The sequence below is a fragment of the Drosophila novamexicana genome, unplaced genomic scaffold (assembly GCF_003285875.2).
Source record: "Drosophila novamexicana strain 15010-1031.04,08,12 unplaced genomic scaffold, DnovRS2.1 tig00000817-arrow-arrow-pilon, whole genome shotgun sequence".
NCBI lineage: Eukaryota > Metazoa > Arthropoda > Insecta > Diptera > Drosophilidae > Drosophila > Drosophila novamexicana.
In genome coordinates, this window is record NW_020824827.1 from 2,633,536 (window position 1) to 2,656,402 (window position 22,867).

At 45.7% G+C, this 22,867-nt stretch overlaps 1 protein-coding gene across 1 annotated transcript; it reads right to left on the reverse strand.

Annotated features, from left to right (window-relative positions):
• Positions 1-276: 276 nt before the first annotated feature.
• On the reverse strand, positions 277-22,747 carry LOC115764026 (papilin). The gene is made up of 20 exons (XM_030706858.1): positions 21,218-22,747; positions 11,381-11,441; positions 11,142-11,320; positions 10,049-11,077; positions 9,687-9,990; positions 8,743-9,632; positions 8,408-8,454; positions 5,669-7,426; positions 5,415-5,594; positions 5,007-5,177; positions 3,887-4,914; positions 3,645-3,828; positions 3,385-3,582; positions 3,129-3,299; positions 2,274-2,848; positions 2,060-2,210; positions 1,161-1,607; positions 895-1,053; positions 708-824; positions 277-650 (listed from the first exon to the last, which is right to left on the reverse strand). Exons 1-20 carry the CDS (start codon positions 21,238-21,240, stop codon positions 487-489), a joined length of 7,836 nt encoding a protein of 2,611 aa, XP_030562718.1. The 5' UTR covers positions 21,241-22,747; the 3' UTR covers positions 277-486.
• Between the last annotated feature and the right edge of the window lie 120 nt (positions 22,748-22,867).

Consider the following 22,867-nt stretch of genomic DNA (forward strand, 5'->3'; position numbering starts at 1 on the left):
TTGTGTGTGGGTGGTTGTAGAATGAAAGAGTTATAGTATTTATACATATGCACTCTTTATTATATTATTTTAATTTATTTACAAATATTTTTTAGACTTAAATTGCTTTACTCGTTGCACAAATATCGTAGAAAAAACACTAAATAATATTTATAAAATGAAAATAAGTTTTAGCCACTTTCTTCTATGGATTGAATTTAAATCAAAAATAAATAGGAACAAAAAACATAAAGTACTAATACTATTTTCTTTTGTGCTGGAAGAAATCATCGTATATAGGATATATATTTGTATATGTATATATGTATTTACTAAGCAAAACGTTCGTTATTTTATTTGATCTGTGGGCTATGCAATTGGCGGGCTTATTTGGTCTCTCTGCTGGTTTTGTGACATTGCTCATTTTCTGAATATTTTCTGGTTTAAACTCAATTCAATGCAGAAGTCCAACAAAAATGCTGCTAGGCTTTAAAGTTTGGTATGGAATTAAAGCGCATTAGGATGAGGCTGCGCTATCTGGCCTGCCAATGTGCAGGATCTGCAGCAGAACTGCGCATAGTACTTGTTCACACAGTACTGGCCCTGGACAATCAGCTTGCAGTTGGCGAAATAGGGATTGTCAATACATTCGGGCGATACCGGTATGACAGCTGCAAAGACAAGGAAAACTTTAGTATTATCTCCTCCTCAAGTATCCAGTTGCTTACATTCGATGGTAACTGTCTCCTGGCTAGTGCTGTAGCTATAGGCATTGCGCGCTGTGCAGCCATAGACGCCGGTATCCTCGGTGGTAACATCATGGATGACCATGCGATGCGGGTCGGCTGCGTGGAGTGAAGGAGAGGGATAAAGGTTACCAAAGCTCTGATATATTAAGAGAGATTGAAGCCTTACATGTTATTTGGATGCGCTCGTTGACGTATAAAGGCGTGTTGTCCTTAGTCCAGGTGACATTGGGTGCCGGATTGCCCTGCACCGCGCAGCCAATCGCAATTGTGGAGCCGGGCGTGTAGCTATTTTGCGGGTCCAGGCCAATAACAGCTCGGGCATCGACTATAAGGCGATAATTAATATAAATTTCCAATTACCTTCAGCTCTATGCTCAAACCAAAAACACAAAACAAACCATTCCGTAAAAGTATCATGCGAATTGTACTTACTTCTCGGATCGTGCACAATAGGGGGTGGCACATAGACCGGACGCGATGGTCTATAGGGATATGTGGGCCTTTGGGTGACGGGCGCCGTTGCCGGGTCAATGATATACTGCAAGTATTTGGCATCCTCATTGTTGACAGCGCGTGCTGGACCTACCGCCTTAAGCGTAACATGCAGCGAGACGGGACGACCTTTGTTATTGTACACGTCGCAGGTATACAGGCCCAGATCGGACAACTGTATCGAGCGGAAGAACAGCGAATAGTCGCGGTTCATCTCGGCGCGACTCGTCTCACTGCCCATGCCGAAGAGGTGATTGTTGCGCCACCAGCTAACATGGGGCGCGGGCTGACCACCAGCCGGGCAGCGGACCAACGCCGGTCGGTTCAGTTGCACGATTTGGGTGGCGTTCTTATCGCCATAGATGTAGGCGGGCACATCTCTAGGCTCTACCAACACCAACACGTAACCAAAAACATGCAAATTGTTAAAAGCAAGCAACATGCACAATTGCGTAAAGAAAAATCGGTTAGTTCTGACGCCAACACCAAATCAAGCAATAATATATAATACAAGTATCTATAATCTTCGAAAATCCGAAGTTTTTAAGGCCACGTGCAAATTATTTTCAAACATAATTAACCTATATTATTTATATAAAGTTCTGTTTTTAAGCGAAAATTCCTCAAACATCTATGAGCCTAGGGTTTGGTTCGGTCCTTGGTTTTTTGTGAATATGACTGCGGCTGACCCTAAAGTTCTTTAAGCTGACCATATTCTTGCTTAAATTCCTATCATGTTTATGAATAAAGTGTGCACCCACATTGCCTCTCATTAAATTAAATTTACATAATTTGCACATGTTTATGGAATAGTTTAAGTAAATATATTTGAGACGCACCTGTTACTTGCAGTGCGACTTCGCGACGCACTGGCTCGCCCAGGCCGTTGCTGGCGACGCAAACATAGGTTCCATCATCGGTTTGACGCACCTGAACAATGGTCAGGTCACCGTTCGAGGTGAGCACATAGCGTCCTTGGTTCGTGTCAATCTAAAATGGATATAAAGTGCTCATCAAGTTTTGGTTCTTATTGAAAACCTGTTGAATTCTTACCACCACGTTCTTTAGAGACCAGGTAATATTCGGTGCCGGGTTGCCAGTTGCAAAGCAACGTAATACTGCAATGCCGCCAATCGAGGTCTGTACATCCAGTTCCTGCGGCTGCTTAGTCTCAAGCGTGGCTCTCACCTCGCCTGGGTAAATGACTGCCGGCGGCGGAGTATTTGGTCGCCGTGTGGGACGTGCTGGACCCACGCAGAGATGTCCACAGCCATCACTGCAGCACTTGTTGTCGCCGCGACAATCGGCATCGGTGTAGCATTCCCGGGCGCATTCGCTAGCGTTAGCCGCCAACTGTGGGCAGACACCAGGCTTGTTGATGTCACGGCAGACGGGCACAAACTGATTGTCGCGATCACCGGCGCTGGACACATCAATGGCACACTGTTGACCGTCGGGACAAGGGTAGCCTTCGCAGGGATTCAAGCAGATGCACTGCTCGCACTCCGGCTGCGATTCGGCGGGCACCCGACGCACGCCGTACGGGCAGCGCAGATCACGGCACTCGTTATCGTAGGTTTCGCAGCGACTGGGAGAGATTTCGTTGCCGATCTCATTCTCGACTGGCTCTGTGAAAAGTGAAAGTGATCAGTTTTGGAATTCGCATAGGCAATTCAGCTTATCTACCAATTTGCGTGCAAGCTTATGTCTAGTGAACGTGCTCTAACTAAGTACTTCTACTAAGGAATGCTACTTCTACGCTTAACCAATCAAGCATCTTGAAGTTTGTGAAGAAAGTGAGGCAGGGTGCAGAATTTGGTGTATTTAGGTTAGGTATTGATTTGGGTGCAGGGTGATCGGGTGCTCGGGTGCAGTTGGTATTAAGTGTCAGCTCTGTGGCAGGCTTACTTCCGCATTGATTTGTGCATGCTTCAAAGGAACGGAAGTTGTTCTGGTTGCCTGAGCAACCCGAGTAAATAAAGGACACGCAAGTGCCGCGCTCATCGTCGTAGTACCAACGACGCTCTTGTACCGCGCGGCCGTTGCACACACCGATGATCACCGGTAGCCGGCAGATATCTACTTACGTCCAGACAAAATTAAATTCAAAATACAAAAATATATTAAACGAAGTGCTCGCAGCTCTGACATCTATCGTTGTTACCTTTGGCCGCACCCGAAGGCTGTGGCTCGCGGCCGGCCAGACAAACCGTTTGACACTCATAGAGATCGTTGAAACGGTTGCCAGTGCCATCGCAGCCACCATAGGTGAAGGGCTGGCAGGTCTGGCTATCGCGATCGTAGTAGTAGCGGGTCTGCCACTGTGTGCAGGGACCCCTTGTCACCGGCTCATTGCAAACGTCTAACACAACACGTTAATAAAACTAGGACACTATTGAATTATATATTGATTGTTTGACTTACCGACACCCTTGAACTCGCCGCACTGGCGTTCGCACTGGTCGCGGGTCTCGAACCGATTGCCATTGCCGCCACAGCCGCTGTAGCTGAACGCTGTGCAGGCCATTTTCTCGTTGTCGTAGAACCAGGCGGTGGTCTCGTTGTCGCATTCTCCGGCCTCTGGAGGTTGTGAGCACACCGAAAATGACTTAAACAAACAAAGCATGAGCACCAATAGAAACAGATTATCTAATTAATTAACTTACAGCTGGTGGTTCTGGTTCCGGCTCCGGTTGCGATTGATCACGACGACAGTACTCTATGCAAGAACTTTCGGTCACAAAGTTATTGCGATTGCCGCGGCAGCCTGTGAACTCAAATTGATGGCAGGCACCGGTTCGTTCATCAAAGTACCACCGCTGTGAAATGTCACTGCAGCGTCCGGCCACTGGTGGCAGGGAGCAGGTCTCCTGCGCGGGATGGCAGTCATTCTGGCACTCCTCCTCGGTGGCAAAGTTGTTGTTATTTCCTCCGCAGCCCGTGTAAACAAATTCATCGCAGAGTCCCTCCTGGCTATTGTAGTACCAGCGCGTTGTGTTCTCATAACAGTTGCCAGGCTCTGGGGCCCGGAAGCACTTATCCGTTTCGGATTCTGGGCGCGGTTCCTCATCTACGCCTGCAATGCAACGCGCAGAGCAATCCTGTTCGGTATCGAAGCGATTATCGTTGCCCCCGCAGCCACCATAGTAGAACTGCTGGCAGCTACCCAAAGTCGAATTATAGTTCCACTTGAGCACATACTCAGCGCAATCGCCCACAGATGCTGGCTGATCACACAGATTTCCTGACGGCTGTGGTTGGGGTTGGGGTTGGGGTTGTGGTTCTGGCTGAGGTCGGGGCTGTGGTTCTGGCTGCTGTCTGCCACAGCGCTGCAGACAGTCAGATTCGGTCTCGAAGCGGTTACCATTGCCTCCGCAGCCACCATAATAAAATTGGCGACAAGCACCACTAGACCTATCAAAGATCCACTTAAGCGAATAACTGTCACAATTGCCGCGTTCTTCCGGTTGATCGCAGACGTCCACGGCGCTCTGCGCTGGCGGAGGAGTTGGTGGCTCCGGCTTCTTTTCACAACGAGCCATGCAAGCCTCTTCGCTGGTGAAACGATTCTCATTACCACCGCAGCCGCCATAGTAGAACTGGCGACAGGCAGCATCCTTGGTATCGTAGTACCAGGCAAATACATAGTTGGCGCATTCACCGACCTCAGCGGGAATATCGCAAATGTCCTTGGCTAAGATAATGGGACAGTGTTAAAAGTGTTTGAGCCTCGGGAAAACAACTTTTCGCACATTGAAAGCGATCGCAACAACATTTAAAGCTTACCAACTTGTCGAGGACAATGGTCCTCGCATGATTCCAATGTGGGGAAATTGTTTTTATTGCCACCACAACCCGTATAGTAGAAAGGCAAGCAACGCTTCTCGGATTCGGAGAACTGCCATCTGGCATGTTTCTCGCTGCAATCACCGGTTTGCTTAGGCAGTGAGCATTGCTCTGGGTATGTGTGTACGTGTGAGGCGAGGATAACGTGCAGGAGTTCAGGTTATAGATAGCAAGTAACAAGCAATCATGCACAGACAAAAGCCAAGCAAAGGAAAGGAAATTGTGGAAAAACATACCATTAGCCAGGATAAAATAAAAAGTTCATGCTTAAGTCTATCCCAGGGCAAAACATTGCTAATACACATTACGCTACCAAACCACGGTAAATAAACAAATAATATCTCAAACCTTTAAGCACTCCAGGCTGGCGACAGCTGTAGCTGCAAGCGTGTTCAGTGGGATAGTTGTTCTTGTTTCCCTTGCAGCCACCATAGCTGAAGGGACGACACACATCGGTCTGGTTATCGTAGTACCATCTCTCATAGTTGCCGCTGCACGGTCCGCTATCCACAGGCTGCTCACAGGCGGCTATAATGGAATATGGAATAGAAATTCAATTCGAAATTCAATTTAGGTACTCATATATTTCACCCTTTACTTACGTAAGCTCTCGCTAATGGCGCAGGTGCTCTGGCACTGCTCGAGACTGTCGAAGCGATTGTTGGTGCCGTAGCAGCCGCCATATTGGAACTCTTCGCAGCGATTGCGATCTGTATCGAAGTACCACTTCTTGGTGTAACCCTGGCAGGGGCCAGAGCTCTTTGGAAGCAGGCAAACATGCTGTCCGGTGTATTCCTGGCACGTGTCCTTGCAGTCAGCCTCGGTCTCAAAACGATTTCCATTACCCTCACAGCCGCCATACCAGAAACGAGCACAGCCTCCATAGGTTGTATCGAAGTAATACTTGACGCTAAAGTTGCCACAGCTACCCTGTTCCTTGGGTAGACCGCATGCCTTTTGCGGTGGCTCTTGAACATTTTCGCAACCGCCGAACTTGTCATCCTGAGCCTTGGTAACACCATCTGGACAACACCCATACTCGGTCTCCACGCAGGTGCAGCCCTCGAAGTTCGGTCCTTTAGCTGGTGTCTTGCCATCCTCACAGCATTTGTGCTCTGACTGGGCACAGTGGCATCCCTGGTGATGTGGTCCCTTGGCAAAGGAGAGGCCATCCGGGCAACAACCGAACTGCATTGTTTCACAAGGGCAGCCCTCAAATTTGGGTCCTCTGGCAGCTGTGATCTTGTCGGGACAGCAGCCATGTGGAGTGGTCTCACATGGGCAGCCCTCCTGTTGTGGTCCACGTGCCGATGTCTTCTGATCCGCACAGCAACCATACGGAGAGGCTTGACATTCACAGCCCTCAAAGTTGGGGCCATATGCAGATCGGATGTTGTCGGGGCAGCAACCGTAAGGTGTATTAATGCAGCAGCCCTCGCCCTGTGGGCCGTGAGCGGGCGTTTGATTGTCTGGACAGCAGCCGAATGGTTCGCTTGTGCAAGCAGCACAGCCTTGGCCATTAGGACCTGCAGCGGGAGTACGACGATCTGGGCAACAACCGTGCTCAGACTTATCACAGCCTTGGCGATCTTCTTGTTCTGGACAGCCAGCGAAATTCTCACCCTTGGCAGGTGTCTTTCCATCAGGACAGCAGTAGAATTCAGTGAAAGAGCAAGACGTGACAGCGGTATCCGACTCTGTTGACAAAGTGGAATCGCCGGATCCTTCAACTTCGGTGGATGTGGTAATAGTTGATTCTTCTGTTGTTGTTGGGGGCAAAGTTGTTGGCTCTGGACATCCCTCGTTATCCTCACCCTCGGCAGCTGTATATTTGTCGGGGCAACAGCCGAAGAGTGTATCCGCGCAATCAGATTTCGGACATCCCTTGTTTCTTTTGCCCTCGGCTGGAGAAACTCCGTCTGAGCAGCAACCAAATTCGGTATCAGCGCAAGTTTTCGCAATTGGACATCCCTCGTCAAATGGTCCCTTGGCTGTTGACTTGCCATCAGGACAGCAACCAAATTCGGATTTTTCACAGTTCCTCTTCTTAGGCTTACATTTACGTAGTTTATCCTTTGTCGGGGTAAGAGTTGTCTCCCAGCTGTGTGGAGTGCTTGATTCATCATCGGAATCAGACGTGCCCCAGATATCGTTGGTAGTTCCTTCCTCCGTAGATAGCGAACTACCAGTTGAGCTTGATAAGCCAGTTGAGCTTTCAGACGTAGTATCTGTAGTCGCCACACTTTCGGTAGTACCTCCACTTTCGGTGGTGGCCGTCGAGTCGGAAGATTCTGAAGAAGTAACATCAGTGGAGGAAGCATCGGTGGACCCGGTGGTTTCAGAAGAACCATCAGTAGACGCTGAAGAGCCAGTAGATTCAGAAGATTCAGTTGTAATTCCAGTCGTTTCTGTAGAGCCGCTGGTGGAGCTAGATCTGTCGGTGGAGCTAGAGACGGTGGAACTTGAGCTGACGGTGGAGCCTGAGACGTCAGTAGAGCTGGAGCTTCCTTCAGTTGTTGAGCCACTGCTTGAAACCTCCGAAGTACTTTCCGATGAGGTAGAGCTTTGTGCTGTCGTAGACTCAGTTGATTCCGAAGATTTGGAAGAGTCAGTTGAGCCATCGGACGAGCTATCGGTTGTAACATCAGTAGAACCATCCGTAGAACTATCAGATGATCCAGAAGACGAGCCATCGGTGGAGCCAGTCGAAATTATTGGTGAGCTGTCAGTCGAACCATCTGTGGAGCTTTCTGTAGAACTATGACTTACACCATCCGTCGATGTATCAGTAGAAGCGTCAATGGAGCTGCTATTATCGTTGCTTGTTGACCCATCTGTAGATCCTTGTTCGGTGCTTTCTGTTGAGCCTGAGCTTGAAGAATCTGTAGTTTCAGTAGCGCCAGTTGTTGAATCGGATGATTCGCTAGACGCATTACTCGTCTCAGATGACGCGGTCGAGCTACCCTCTGTGGTGCTCTCAGTTGAGTCTGGTGAACTAGTCGATTGGGTTGATTCTGTCGATTGCTCCGTCGTAGTTTCAGTTGTTGTTGAGGCAGTCGTATCTGTAGATACAGATGAATCTGTCGAAGATGAAACATCTGTTGAAGTCGATATGACAGTCGTATCTTTCGTTGCATCACTTGTGGATTCTGAAGTAGATGATACACCTTCTGTTGAACTACTAGATTCAGTGGATTCTGAAGATGAAGTAGACCCTGATGATGAAGTTTCGATAGGCATATCTGTAAATCCACTGGAAGAACCATCTGTAGAGCCATCCGTAGAGCCTGAGGCATCTGTCGAGCTGGACTCTTCTGTTGAGATTGAGACGTCCGTGGAACTTGAAGCGTCTGAGAAGCTTGAAACATCCGTTGAACTTGAGGCGTCTGTGGAACTGGAACCATCCGTTGAGCCTGAGGTATCTGTGGAACTTGAGGCATCTGTCGAACTGGATATATCAGTGCTGCCGGAGGACTCTGTTGAGCCCGAGACATCTGTTGAGCTTGAAGCATCTGTCGAGCTTGAGGCATCCGTCGAACTTGACTCTTCGGTTGAGCTCGTTACATCAGTTGAGCTTGAGTCTGTTGAGCCCGAGCTCGATGTGTCTGTTGTGGAATCCGTTGTAACACTTGAAGTAGATTCAGTTGATCCTCCTGCTGAGGAGTCTGAAGTGGATCCCGATACAGAAGAAGATGAGGCCTCTGAGGTCGAATCACTACTATCAGAAGATCCACTTGATTCAGTAGACAAGTCCGTGGATCCAGAGGAAGATGCATCCGTCGAAGATGTATCTTCATCATCTCCACTACCTTCGGTTGAGAATCCACTATCAGAAGTGCTTTCTGAGCCTGATCCTTCGACTGTGCTGTCGGTAGAAGCAGAGGCGTCTTCAGAAGTTGTATAAGGACTGTCACTCAACATTAAATCGTCTGTGGTCGACATTGTTTTTGACTCATCATCTGTGACATTTGATTCATCTGTAACGTCAGAGGTGACCAAATCAAACTCGTCATCATCTTCGCATTCCTCTTCATCATCTTCAACTGGCTTATCAGTGCTAGTGAGAGGCAGGACTTGATCCTTGGTACAAGGCTGAGTATTACACTTTTCAGAAATTGATTCAACCTTAGACTCATCACAGTTGAGGGACTTTGTGCCATTGGATAAGCATAACACTTCTCGAACGCGTTCACCACCACCGCAAGGTTTGCTACACTGACCAAAAGGACCAGTGAACCATTGACCAGGACATTCCTTTTCTTCGCCTTCACATTCCTGGTCCGATTTTGGCTTCGTAGCTGCATCGCACTTCGAGTCGTCTGTTGTTTTAATACTCTTGCCATCAAAAACTCCACAGAGGACAATACGCGATTGTACGCCCTTTCCACATGCTGCTGAGCACTTGCTCCAACCGGACGAAAACCATTGCGACTCGCACTTTGAAGAAGTGCAGGGTCTGGACAACTCGGGCGCCTTTGATCCGCAAAACTTGTCCGGGTATACCTTGCCATCCTTGGAGCCGCAAATGGCAGTACGGGTTTCGGTATTCTGACCACAGGCATCACACTAACGGAAAAAGGTTAAATCCTTTTGAGCCTGCAGTTAATAAATTTTACTTACACCACTCCATTGGGAAACGATCCAGTCAACACCTTCGCAAGGTGCCAGTAGACAGGCTCTTTCCACCTCAGGCTTATCTTCCACACAATCCCCATCGGGCAGGACACGTTTGCGACCGTTTTCCTCAATAAAACAGGTGACCTTTCGGGTTTCTTTTCCTTCGCCGCACAGCTTGTCGCAGGGCTTCCAGGGTCCCAAATGATACTTCGGACAGTTCTTGACGTCACGATTGCACTCCTGAGCTGTTGCTGGCTTGTTTCCTACCTCCTTTAGACAAACGGCATCGTCCTCCGCCGTGTGAACACTATGAAATATTATGTCTTTCATCATTTGTGTTCACTGGAGCACTAGGCACAACTTACCCATCAGACGAAATGCGCTCACAGCTAACAGTGCGATTTTGAAAGCCATCAGATCCGCAACCCTTTGAACACTTACTCCATTCGCCCTCAACCCAATGTGGAGCACATGGCTCAGTACCGCAGGCCTGACTCTCGGCCGGCTTGCTCTGAGCCTCGCACAAAGCCTCATCGACTTCTTGTAAATTAATGCGATTGTTGCAGGTCACTTGACGGGACTGAGTTCCACCGCCGCAAGACGCGCTGCAAGGTCCAAACTCACGATGCGTCCACGTGTGTGCATCTGGCTGGCTGTGGCTCAGAGATTCCGGGATGCTGTACTCGTAGTCAACGCTCACATTCTTGTCCTGCACCAACATAACGATGTAGATACTCTCGGTTATGGGACCACTGCAAGTCAGCTGATCAGGCGCCGCAAAGCCCATCGGCTTGCGCTGATAGTTCCACCAGCAGCCCGCATAGAACATGGGACGTGGGAAATCAATGCGCCAATTGCCGTTCAGATAATAGTGACCTGTCTGATTGCGGCAGGCCAGATAGTTGTTCGATGGCGAAGATTCCTGAATGCGAATATTCGTGGCTCCTTGGGGCACGAGCAGCAGATCGTTATACCCAGCAGCCAGATCACTAGAGGTATACGTGTTCTGGATGGTCTTGCAGGTGCTGCCATCGCCGCCACACTTGCGACACTTGTCCTCCTTGGCCTCGCTGCCCAGCATCATGTCGCAGCCAACCGGCATGCATTGGCCATTGACACACACGTCCAAGTCTTTGTCGTTGCACCGTGTGCCATCCACGACCATCTCCCTCTGGCGATAGTAGAAGCGCTCGCCCTTGGGCATGCAGTTCAGCTCACAAGGATTGGCCGCATTGGTGTAGGGCACCCATTCGTAGAGCACGCCATCGAATTTGGTATCGTCGAAGCGCGAGCACTGCAGAGCCCTGAAATCCGGCTCCTCCTCGGGACAGTCCTGTGTGTTACATGAATAGTAACGACGACTGCCGCCGCTGCACATAGCTTCGCCATTCGAGCTAAGCGGAAAGAAAATTGTGGATTATTATAGTATCTTTGGGATCTCCAATATGGATAGCTCACTCTCTACGGCGGCATTCGCGCGTCTGATAGGAAACGCCGCCTCCACAGGTGCGCGAGCAATCCGAGGGTGAGCTCCAATCGGTCCACTCGTTGGGATCGTTGCCCTCGCCGCCAGGCGTCACGGAACTGGCGGGCAAATACAGATTTGCGCCATACTGTCTTTTTGCGCGTAGTCCAGGCTACAATGGAATAATAGCTATAGAGCTCGATCGATACGATTTGCCATGGGTTTTACTTACGAATCTACTCTGTGAGTCTTGTATGCCTATAAGTACTATGAATGCTATCAAGGCAGTTGAGCTGCAAGTAGAGAGAAATTGGAAACAATTTAATTAAATTTGTGCTCACAATTCGCTCGCCCATTCATAAAAAGCATGAGGCACATCGTCACGTGTTGACTTGTTGCAAATATTTGTTGACTTTGCCGCATGCTTGACCGCACAGGCTCATTAAAAAAAACCTAAAAGGCGGATGCGAGACAAATAATGATGACGAGAGAGAGGGAGATGCGAGTCAGTCACTTGTCAAAGACTTTCTCAAAAGAGGCACGCCACGTCCCTCAAAGGTGTACAAATAAACTTTTGTAGGGCTTCGCAACAACAGCAACAACAACAACAACAACAACAACAACAACAACAACAACAACAACAACAACAACAAAAGCGTGAACTTGTTTTTGTCCACTGGGCAGAGCAAACAAACATTGAACTTGTTTTTGCATTGTGCGGCGTGGTGTTGGTGGAGTGGGCGCTTAGTGGAAGTTGGTCAAGTCAAATTTTTGCAATTTCATTCTTTTGGTAAGAACATTTTTTTATTGCGCCGCGCGACACTGGCCATAAATATGCAGTGCCACATAAACAAGACATAATTTAGCAGCGCTTCCTGCCGATTTGCCAAAAGAAAAGAACAAGCAAATAATAAGTACCCGCCAGCAGAGAATATATGATTATGCCACAGACAAGGCGACGCCGCAGCCGCAGCCACAGCTAAAGTCGACGGAGCAGTGCTTAGGAAGAGAATGAGGACGAGGACGAGGACGAGGACGAGGACGAGGACAAGTTGCGTGAATATGTCAAAAGCGTTCAATGTTGCAGGCAGCAGAGCTTAGTGGCCCCAGGCCAGGCTCATTGTTGGTGGCTTGCCAATTTAATTTCTGACGCTGCGTGCAAGGAGCCTGCGTTTTGTTACACTTGGACGCCTCCGACTGGCTGCGACTGCGATTGGGACTTGGGGGCACAGCAGGCGTGCTGCTTATGACAGGGCAGTGTGGCACGCCAAGTGTGTGGCCATAATTTTTATGCTTCTGTGTTGGCATTTTAATGCAATTTGAGCGCATTTCCCTTTTGAAACCAATGCCAGGACACCTATTGCTTTGGCAAGTGCGCCACGACAACGCCAGAACACCGACTATGACAACGGCAACGACAACGAGAAGGACAACAACAATGCTACGGCACACATTTCACAGTCCATTGAGCCTTGGCTGAACCGAGCTCGAGGCGGCGCGGCGACGCTTAGACGCCTCCTTTGCAATTGCGTCATACAAACAGGATACACTACTAGGACACTGTCGCAGCCTCGGACCAGGCGATTAATTGGATAATTCAGTGAAATCTGCTGAGACCGCAGAAACCGCGACCAGTTCGTGATTTCATTTTTATGTGCGGCTGCCTGCTGATTACGCACAATTTTCCCACTACGTGAAACATATCCGAATCTTGCCGAAAACAAAACATTATACACAGAATTCTTGTTGCCACATATGGCGGATGCCACGTGACACAAACATAAACAGCTGCCGCAATCGTCAAATACATATGCCCAAGCATTACCCGTACACATCAAATGGATGCCACTGGAATTCAGCCACACCGCCTCCAAATAAATGTCAAACAAAGGCGGAAATGCTAAAAATTCGGCTGAAACTTTACAACAAAATGAGATAACATCAGGGGCATGTCCAGGTTAATATATGTTTGCCAATGTTAGTGCTGCCTTCGTTCTGACCCCAATTGGATTATGGACGTCAATCTGGAGCAGCTCAGCACTGCTCGCTGCTCACTAATGGCCAAGATCAAGGCAGCGGCTTGCGGCGACTTTCGACAGCGTGGTCCGGGTCAATTTACAGGCCCATTTAAGCCAAAATGAAAGGATTCCATTTAAACAATCAAACAATGGTCTGCATTGTTCGTTGCTTGGCTCAGAGAAATCTCTGAAGTACAATGGAAAACAAGAGTTCGTTACAATACAAGTAGGAGTAGTAATGAGTAAGTAGTTAAAAGTGATGAGTACTCTGTCTCAATTGTTTGTAACTACTGAATTTGAACAATATGAAATCATTTGTTAGTGATGAAAATCACATAGAAAGGCGATGGAAGGGTGAAAAAGAACTACCATCAAAAAATTCTGAATATTATCTGCCCCATGTAAGTAATTTTGAAGGCTCAACATTTACGTTTAGTTATGATACATTATGTTAACTCCTGCTGATTAGGTATACGAAAATCATTCAACAACTTGTAGAGTCAATATATGCGTTTGTCTAGGAAAATTGAGTCGATTATTTGGTTCACACCCATCTGTGGGGCAATGTTTGTTCACATTCAATTTACATCCTATGGATGTGCATGTATTTGGAAATGTCTGGCAAGCAACAAGTGCATTTGTGGGTTAACATGTTGCAATGGCCATCATAAATAACGGGCCTGTTTATTGGCCCCAACAAGAAGAACAAGAACAGCCATAACAATAGCACTTACTGTACAAGTGCGTGCACTTAGCCGCCAAGCTCAAGAACACAAACAAATTGTACAATACTTAAATTCGATGCTAAACAAAAGCCAAAAACTAGCTAAAATATGTGGCAAGTCGGAGCTAAATCTAAACAAAGAGTCGGCAACAAAAATAAATGGAAGGCAGCCTCCACACCTGAATAGATAGAAAGCAGCGCGTTTGATTTGTTTATGTTAACATGACTCATCGACGAGGTCGAGTCGAGCAAACGCCCCCACTTAGGCGAGGAGCATAAGGAGCGACTCTTCGCGCTGTTTCCCATGCCACTTGATTAACCCATACTGAATAGTTGGGCCCGGCACTTGTGGCACTTGCGGCAGCTGGGGCAGCTGGGGCAGCAGTGTGTTCTATTTAAAAGTACAAGAATGTACTGAAAGCCAATGAAAGAGTGCAGCACGCAGCACATTTGTGCGTACCATGCAGATGCCACAACAGCCTCAAACTCATTTCGCAGGCACCCGAGCCTTTGATGAAGATGGAATGCGTATGCCCCGCGTCTCTCCCACTCGATGCCAGCTGCAATCATTTGACTTTGGCTGCCCCCTCGTTTTAAATGCTGATTGTAAAAAATGTTGGCATTTCTTATGTGCCTCAATGGAATTGCAACTGATTTCATTGCAGCAAATTGAAATGCAGTTAAAAAAACAAGCCAACGTTGAACTCAAAGTCAAAATGATGCCAATCATTGAATGCACAAAATATGACAAACATTTAAATACATTTGCTGTGATAAGTTGCCAATAAAGCCCCAAAACTACCAAGGTTAGAAGAGTTGTAGCCCAATAACCCCCATTGTGCATTGTATTCCAGAGTATTGTGGCTGGATTCGGGAGCGTGTAGTTTATTTGTCCTTGTTACAACAGGCAGCAATTATGTGCAGCCTCCCAGGCCAGGTGGCCTCATTAGTTGAAAGGATACGTTGGCATTGCCATTTCAACTGTCACGCCCACATATGGAAGCGTGTAAATACAATTACATAGTCAGACAATTATCGCAAGACAAACACAGGCTAATGCGAAACGCCAAATTCTGGCTGAGGTGTGGCCAGGCAAATGTTGCTGCTGTCAGGTAAATGTTGTAAATGCTGCTGCTGCAGATGATGACTGCGGGGATGAGTCTATGAAGATGCTGGCACGATGCGTCGACATTTGTTGCAACGGATGTAAATGTTTGCATTGTTGAAATTTTAATTGCATTTGCATAAAGCCATGCACACACGACATTGACAGCTCAGCTTGGCTCAGCTTGGCTCAGCTTGGGTTCGCTTGGGCTCCTGCTGGCTGCCAGAAACACTTGCCAAGCGTTCCAATTATCAATTTCAAAATTAATTAAACTTAATTGAGTAGTGAAAATAATAAACATTAAGCTGGAATTGTTTACCAAATGAGAGGCACCTAGCGGGCAGGGTTATGCAACAGACGAGCCCCAACAAAGTTGCCTCTTTTCGGGCTAAAAGGCACTTCAGCAGCAGCAACAACAGCAACAAAGTGTGCATAAATGCCTAATGAAATATTTGTCACGCATTTGAACAAACGAGCAAAGCAAATGAGCAAACAGAATGCACAGTAAAGCTCTAGCACAGACAGAAAGAGATAGGCATACTTAAGGAGACAGACAGAGAGAGAGAGAGGGCGAATGATTGCTGCATTTGCTGCATTTCACTTTAGTGCTAGCTGCAGCAACTTACTGACCCATAAATTTCACTGGCTGACAGCGGCAGGCGAAAATGTTTGACTTTGCATAACACAACAAACACTTGTAAACAAATTTTTATGGCAAATGTTGCATCGGCTGGGCAGCAGGCACTTGAACTGCAATATGCGAGACACAACAACAAAATCAGCAACAGCAACAGCAACAGCAACAACGCCAAAAACAACAAACATGCCAGGCAGCTAATTAGAGGCATCATAATGCCGTCGACGCCTCATTCTCCCGCCTCATGGCTCGCGGCACAGGCAAACATTGGCAATTTTCTATTTGCCCAACTCATTCGGTACGCGATTGCAACAAGCTGCTTCAAGTGCTCCAAAGTTGTACAATTACGAATACGCATACAAGTGCGAGTGCTACTCCAAGTACTTATAACTAATTGCACAGCGAAAACAAAGCACAAAATCATAAAGTATTAACTTTCGAACTTTCGAACTTTGTACTTAGTTGCGCCCAACTGGCCCGATTTATCAAGTCTATGTATAAACAGTTTATGTGCTGGTCAGTTCTGAAAATAGAATCTCCAGGATGCGCATTGCTCGAAAAGATTTTAGCACATAATTACCTGCAGACTTTTTATAGATATTTATTTAACTGAGTATATAGCTAATAAATTAGATACTCAACATTAATAAAGAAATAGAAGAACTCAAAAATTGTGCACATTTTTTCTGCGATATACATTCATGTGTATTTGTATACACACATTGTAAACATAAGCGAAAGGCGTTTATTATGAAATTATGTAGAAACATTTTTCAGCCTCGCTAAAATAGCATTAAAACTATTTTACCATCAAGCATCTCATACATTTGATATAATAAATGGTCTGCGCTTGAATAAGATATATTTTGCGGCTTCGTGAATAAAAACTACAGTTAATGAATATGTTCTAAAATTTTAAATTTTATTAATTTCCTTGAATATTTTATGGAATTTAAGAAGCAAACAACTTCACAAGCTTAATAGAATGTATCATACTATCAGGCTAGAGTATCTGTACTAATTATTAATTGGGGATAAAAAGCATTTTTCGACATTCAGAAATATTTAGTCCTCCATTAATTAATTAATTATTATGTGGACATTACTTTACAATAAAGCATAAGGATTAAGTATTCTCTCTTATCGCTTTAAAGTTTTTGGGGCAGAATGCTAAAAGGCTTCGTAACAGCAAATTCTCTTAGAGAAGTCGACGTAATTTTTAACTAGGTGGAGCTTAGTTCAAAAGTAAATTTATATTGTTATTCAGTATATTATTAAATTTGTCAACTCCATTAACTAATCTAGTTAACGAGGATCCTAAACTACGCTATAGGATAACATGGATCAGGGTTCAAGTACACGGATTACAAGTATAACATGTGAATCTTACAGGTTTGGATTTTGGTTTCAATTATCTTTAAAATGCAATAAAAAAAGAAAAACAATCTAATGAAAACTCTCGAACATACATAACAGCGAGAAGCTATAATATCTTCAGCAATACCTGAACCAAGAAATATATATTTAATAGAAAAGGCGAACTTGACTAACCTAACTCGTCGTATTGCCTCAGATATTGAAACGTTCCTAAAAAATAGCTCATCCTTTTTGGCCATGACAACGTGACGCGCAACAATTGCAATTATTTACATTTATCGCTTTGAAGAGCCAAACGATGCTCGCGAATCCGACTACATTTTAACTAAATGACCGACAGCCAAAATGTAGAACAGACATTGATTTATTACGCAATTATCAACTGGAATTGTTATTCCCAGCACTGACGGCAGCATTTCTTCCAAATTCCTATCAACTGACGGGCTGTTGCTGCCATTGCCATTTGCTTTGAAGGTGGCAGATAAATCAAGCCATCTACCTGTACAAGATATGTATATTTATATAAATGCTAAATGATGCAACAAGCTGCAGTTGCAGTTGCAGGCTGTCGTAAAAAACTTGTCCTGTGCTTTTCTCCCAATGTCCCTATTTTATTTCAATTTTGGCTTTATTTTGCTCCGGTTCTGTCATCGGAATTTGAGTCACGTCTGCAACATCCCACAGCAACAGCAACATCAGCAGCAGCAGCAACAGCAACAACAACAACAAGCTGCCAGCTCGCCTCTTTAGCCGGCAGTCATAAGATTTTTATGGCTTTTTGCTCTGTCTGCCTCACTTGTTGCTGCTGCGACTGTTGCGACTGTTGCGTCTGTTGCTGGCAGCGCAGCTTTTTGGGCACATTTTGCTGCATGTGACGCATCTCGTTGAGGCCTCTGCGCTGCCTGCTAATGCCCACTGTCACTCGGTTCCCTTGTGGCAAATTTTGGATATTTTTGCCGTCATGCGAAATTTTTTTTGGCTTTTTCTTTATTTTTGTTTTTTGTTTTTTGTTGTTTTGGGCCTCTGCAATTTTGCGGCGGCATATTTTGTGTGTGTTTGTTTGGGGCATCCTTTTTATCTTCCGCGTTGCAGCGTGCGTCGACCTCATGAAAATGCTGGGCCTGCAGAGTCGACTATCGATTTAATTATGTATGTACATACATATGCATATGCTTATGTATGTGCATATGTATGTGCGTTGCTTTTGGGCGAAAAATTAACATATTTGCAACTGGTAGCCGGCATTTGATTTAACGCCGGGCTATGGAATAATTAAACACGATGTCGTCGGCAGCCTTTGTTAATTAAGCATAATGCATAAGGCCATGGGAACAAGATCTGCAGATCTTCGCCAGATCATGATCATTAACTGCCACTGGGGGGCCAGTTTGCAGTCGGCAGTCGGGACCTCAAGCACACATGTTGCAAATGCAGCGTGCAACATGGCTGCCATGAACTTGGACCGTAATTGAGCCATGGAAGGAGTCACAAGAGAAGTCGTTTGTCCAAGTCTTTGGTGGACTTGTGTTTAATTTGTTGCTCATTTGCCGCATCATTCGATATTCTCGTTAATTTCATTTTCCACCAACTGCATGCTCAACATCAAATTTCAAAATTCAAGCACATTTCCGGCGTGTTTTTCGCGCCAACAGCAGCAGCAGCAGCAGCAAAGGCATTGGGAACCCCTTGGAGTACATTAGATCAGCGTTTGTTTAAACAATTTATAAATAGTAATTAAGGCTCAATTATGCAATGCGATGTGCTTTTGTTTGCCTCGTGCCATCGTGTCCGTCTTGGCAGCATGATTCGCCGGTTTCTTGGGGCCACTTTGTATCACATGTACGTGTATCATTTTCCTTTTCAAAGCATCAATTTGGGGAATTTATTGTTTATACTTAGATGAATGCTAACAAACACTCAATAAACAATTTGGTCATGTTGTTGTTGCTGTTGTTGCTCAAATTGTTGCTGGTCGAAATTTAGTGGTTTTCAGCGGAAAATTATAGTTTAAACATAACAAACAATGACTGGAGCGGCGCATACATATACATAAGAGGTAAGCATTTATTTTTGGCGCTCTGCATTAACTTGATCTACATATCTATTAAGCTATGAACATAAACATGGCATATCATCTACAGCTGAATAACAATCTGTTTTATTCCGCTTACTCTGATCGACATTAACAGCGTCTGAGTCAAGTTCAAAGACGTCACGAGCCACAAAGTTTCGCAATAAGAGTCTTATACGACCAGTTGTTAATGGCCCCACACATAGATGAGAGGGCCTTAAAATGTTTAGGTTGTACCATTAAGCCACAGACTGTCTATTGACCCGGGCCGAGTTGATGTCGGCGACAAGTCACAGCTATCGGCCAGCTAAATAATCGACTCACTTACCGACAAATATTTCAAGTTGGGTAATGGGCAAAATACTTGAACTGAGGCATTTGTTCGCCAAGAAATGTGCTTGAAAAAAAACGAAATGATCAAAAACTGATAGGCTGAATTTAATATCATTAGCTAATGATAAAATAAAAGCAAGAAAACTTGCAAAATATTCCCTCAATTAGGCATTGCATTTAATTCAAGTTGTTTCTCGCGTTCAGATCGAGAATAAATATCCAGTTTGTTTTATGTATGTTAGACAGATTAAAAGAATATGTGTATGTTGGCGCAAACTTTGATTCAATCTATTGCTAAACACGTGTCGTTATCGCCTCCGGCAAAGTCAACGCTAAAGAGGTCATGTGTTGGCCACATTCTGACGCAATTTCACAGAACATAGCGCGGCCAAAAAACAAAGCAGCCACTGAAAAAAAATCTCAGAAATATACAAAAAAAAAAAAAAAGAAGCGACCTCGCCGTTGACAACGCGCAGCATTTTCCTTTTTCAAGTGGCAGACACAGCGTTTTTCGCGAAAAACTTTAAAATACTTGACGAATGGATGCGCTAACTGCCAGTTGGCCAGAGCCAGCGCCAGAGCCAGAGCCAGGCCACGCCAGTGTCTGGCATGGGAGGAACAAGTTTCTGGGCATATTGGCGACCGGCCACCGCGACGGCAACTTTATGACTTTGGCCAAAAATAAAACGCACACACACAGTGCGCTGCGGTCATCAGATCAGCCGAAAGATAGATGTCCAGCGTCGTGTGCGTGAGAGCAACTGCCTCAGCTTCAGCTCCATCAAGATCTATCAGCCGAGCCACCGAGCAGAGCATCAACTTTGAACGGTTGCCTGTTTCGCTTCATTTCAAAGTTTTTCTTTTTCTTTTTGGGAGTACTTCAAAGCACACGCACTTCACCTACACACACACACACACACACACACACACACACACACACGCACACACACTCGATGGGCACACGCATATAAATATTTACATTTCAATATGAAATTTTGATTTGATTTCTGTGTTCGCACACAAATTTCAAAAGCCAACAATGCCAGAGCTAAAAGCAAAATGGGCTGTCCGCACAGGTAACAGGTAACCGGAAATATCGATAGTGCATATGTGGGCCGCAAGAACTTTGATCATATTAAAAGAAATTCTACAAATTTCTATTCTACAATTATACTATATTTATTTTGATATCCTTTGAATTGAATGACTTCATTAAGATTTTATGGCTACATACGACTATAGAGAAAGCTTTATTAAAGATGCGTGAGGAGCATTTTCTCATATAGCAACAACTATTAACTTAATGGAGAGAGAGAGCAATTGTATGGCGGCAAGGATACTTTCGAAATTGTTTGCAAAATTTGCAATTTTCATTAACAAACTTCAATTAAGCGGCAAATGTAATTTGGCATGCAAACAAAATGTTGTCCAGGATAATGGCAGTCAGTCGCGCACTGTCAACAGCGAAGCGCCTGTTGCACAGACAGCACGTAGCCAGCACTTCCACACACACACACACACACACACACACACACACACAGTCGCCCACACACATGTGTGCAGGACAATCAGCGGAAGCCAGTCAGTCAGGCTGCCAGGCTGCCAGGCTGCCAGCTGGGAGCCAAGTCAAGTGTTTGCACATGTAGTTCAAATGAAATTAAAATTCGCATTGACACTGTAATTTGTGGGCGAGCACAAAAGGAATCAATTTCCAGCCAAACACTCCTGCTGCTGCTGCTGCTGCTGCTTCAGCTGCTGCGGCTGGCAATTGTATCTGTGGGATACATATTTGTCAGATGCTTACCGCAACCGCCTCGATAAATCCATTTCGCTGCTGCTGCTGCTGCTGCTGCTTTATACTAATCGACAGCGTTTGGCGCTGCACAAATATTTAGAAGTTTGCTTTTTGATGCACAGGCACTTGAAATGTTTCACACTTGAGTTTTAATTATTTGGCACACTTATTTGTCACTGGGCACATTCGTTCGTTTGCACTTTGCGCCTGCGCATTGCCAAAAAGGACACACATATAAGGCTAACAAATCTCGCGGCGTCGTTGTCGTCTTCGTCCTTGCTATCGTCCTTGCAACACACGTTCACGATCGAGATCACGATCACAGTACACCCGCAGGGCTAGAGCGCACGCCACCAACTGAACGAGACCAGATCGCTCTAATTCTGTTGCAGCACCACAAGGCGGCGTCTGCCTCAGCATCGCGGCTGCCGCTGCCTCTGCGTCGCCGTCGCCGTCGCCGTCAGCGTCGCCGTCGACGTCGGCGTCAAAGCAACTGTGGCGATAGCGCCATGATCAGCGGGCTTGGGCTTCCGCTGCTTTTTTTGTGTTGTCTCTAATCAGCCCCAAACTGGATAAAGGGCTTAGGCAGTTGCCGAGCGGCGTTTCTTATTTCGTATATGCAATTATAGCATATACTTCTCTTTTTTTGTTGTGGATCACTTATTGAAGTTCTTAATGCGTATGATCCTTCTTTGAACCGGCTACTCGAAGCCAACACAAGCGACTGAGTTCGATGCGAGTTTTTTGTTGCCTGCATTTCGCTCTTCACTTCCAACTGGTTCTCTCTCATTCAACTTGGCAACTTTGCAACTGATCTTCATGCGTTGCACGTGTGTGTTCCCCATATACGTGTGTGTGTGGTTGTGCCTGTGGATGTTGAAAGTACCCACCAGGCCGGGCCGGTGATTTACTGTCTGCGTTGTTGACTCACATGTTCAAATTGAAGTCGAAGATCATTTGACGCCCCTAACGAGCGTGGCTGATGAACACATGTCGACAGCAAGGGTCCTTTGCTCGCCGCCGATCCTTGTCATAATATACATGGCAATACTATGCAGGAACAGCAGCCAATTCGGCTTAATTGCTGCTAAAACACATGTGCCTGTTTATACTCTGATTTGTCTTCTTCTCTTTTTTTTAACAGCCCAGACAAATATAGACATGCAGAGCAGGCGATCTGCAGTCTGTCAAATTCATTCAACAAATTCATCAACGGCATTGCCTCGACATATCGAGTGTCTCTAGTATCTATTACTAAGTTGTGTTAATTGTACGAGTTCATTCATGAATTGCCCAGTCTGCAGCATTTCGGTCATACTGTCTGCCCATTATTTCCGCATTCCAGTCTTCTATAGCTTCCGTGTATAATCTCGACGAACACCAAACACCAAACACCAAAAATAGCCTAATCCCAGTTCTTATTTCCGTTTCTTTTTTTTTGGAGCTCTATGACGTACGATAAGCGTACTCTGATTTTGAGCCACATTCGTGGCTTTTGCTTAAGCATGCTGCACACTGGCTTAAGAATCAATTTAATATACATTTTAATTTCATATTTTCTGGTGAAATTAGATTTAGCAATTTTTGAATTTGTACAGCTTACACTTTGATTCAAAATAAATTTGTTGAGCTAAGGACTTTATATCTTAATTTTTGTAG

Excerpts from the sequence above, each read along its gene's own strand:
- LOC115764026 (XM_030706858.1), bottom strand. The coding sequence starts at position 21,240 with ATGGATTTATCGAGGCGGTTGCG. Across the intron at positions 11,078-11,141 it reads CGCGAATGCCGCCGTAGAGA|CTCGAATGGCGAAGCTATGT; the intron begins GTGAGCTATCCA and ends CTTTCCGCTTAG. Across the intron at positions 651-707 it reads GGAGACAGTTACCATCGAAT|CTGTCATACCGGTATCGCCC; the intron begins GTAAGCAACTGG and ends TTGTCTTTGCAG.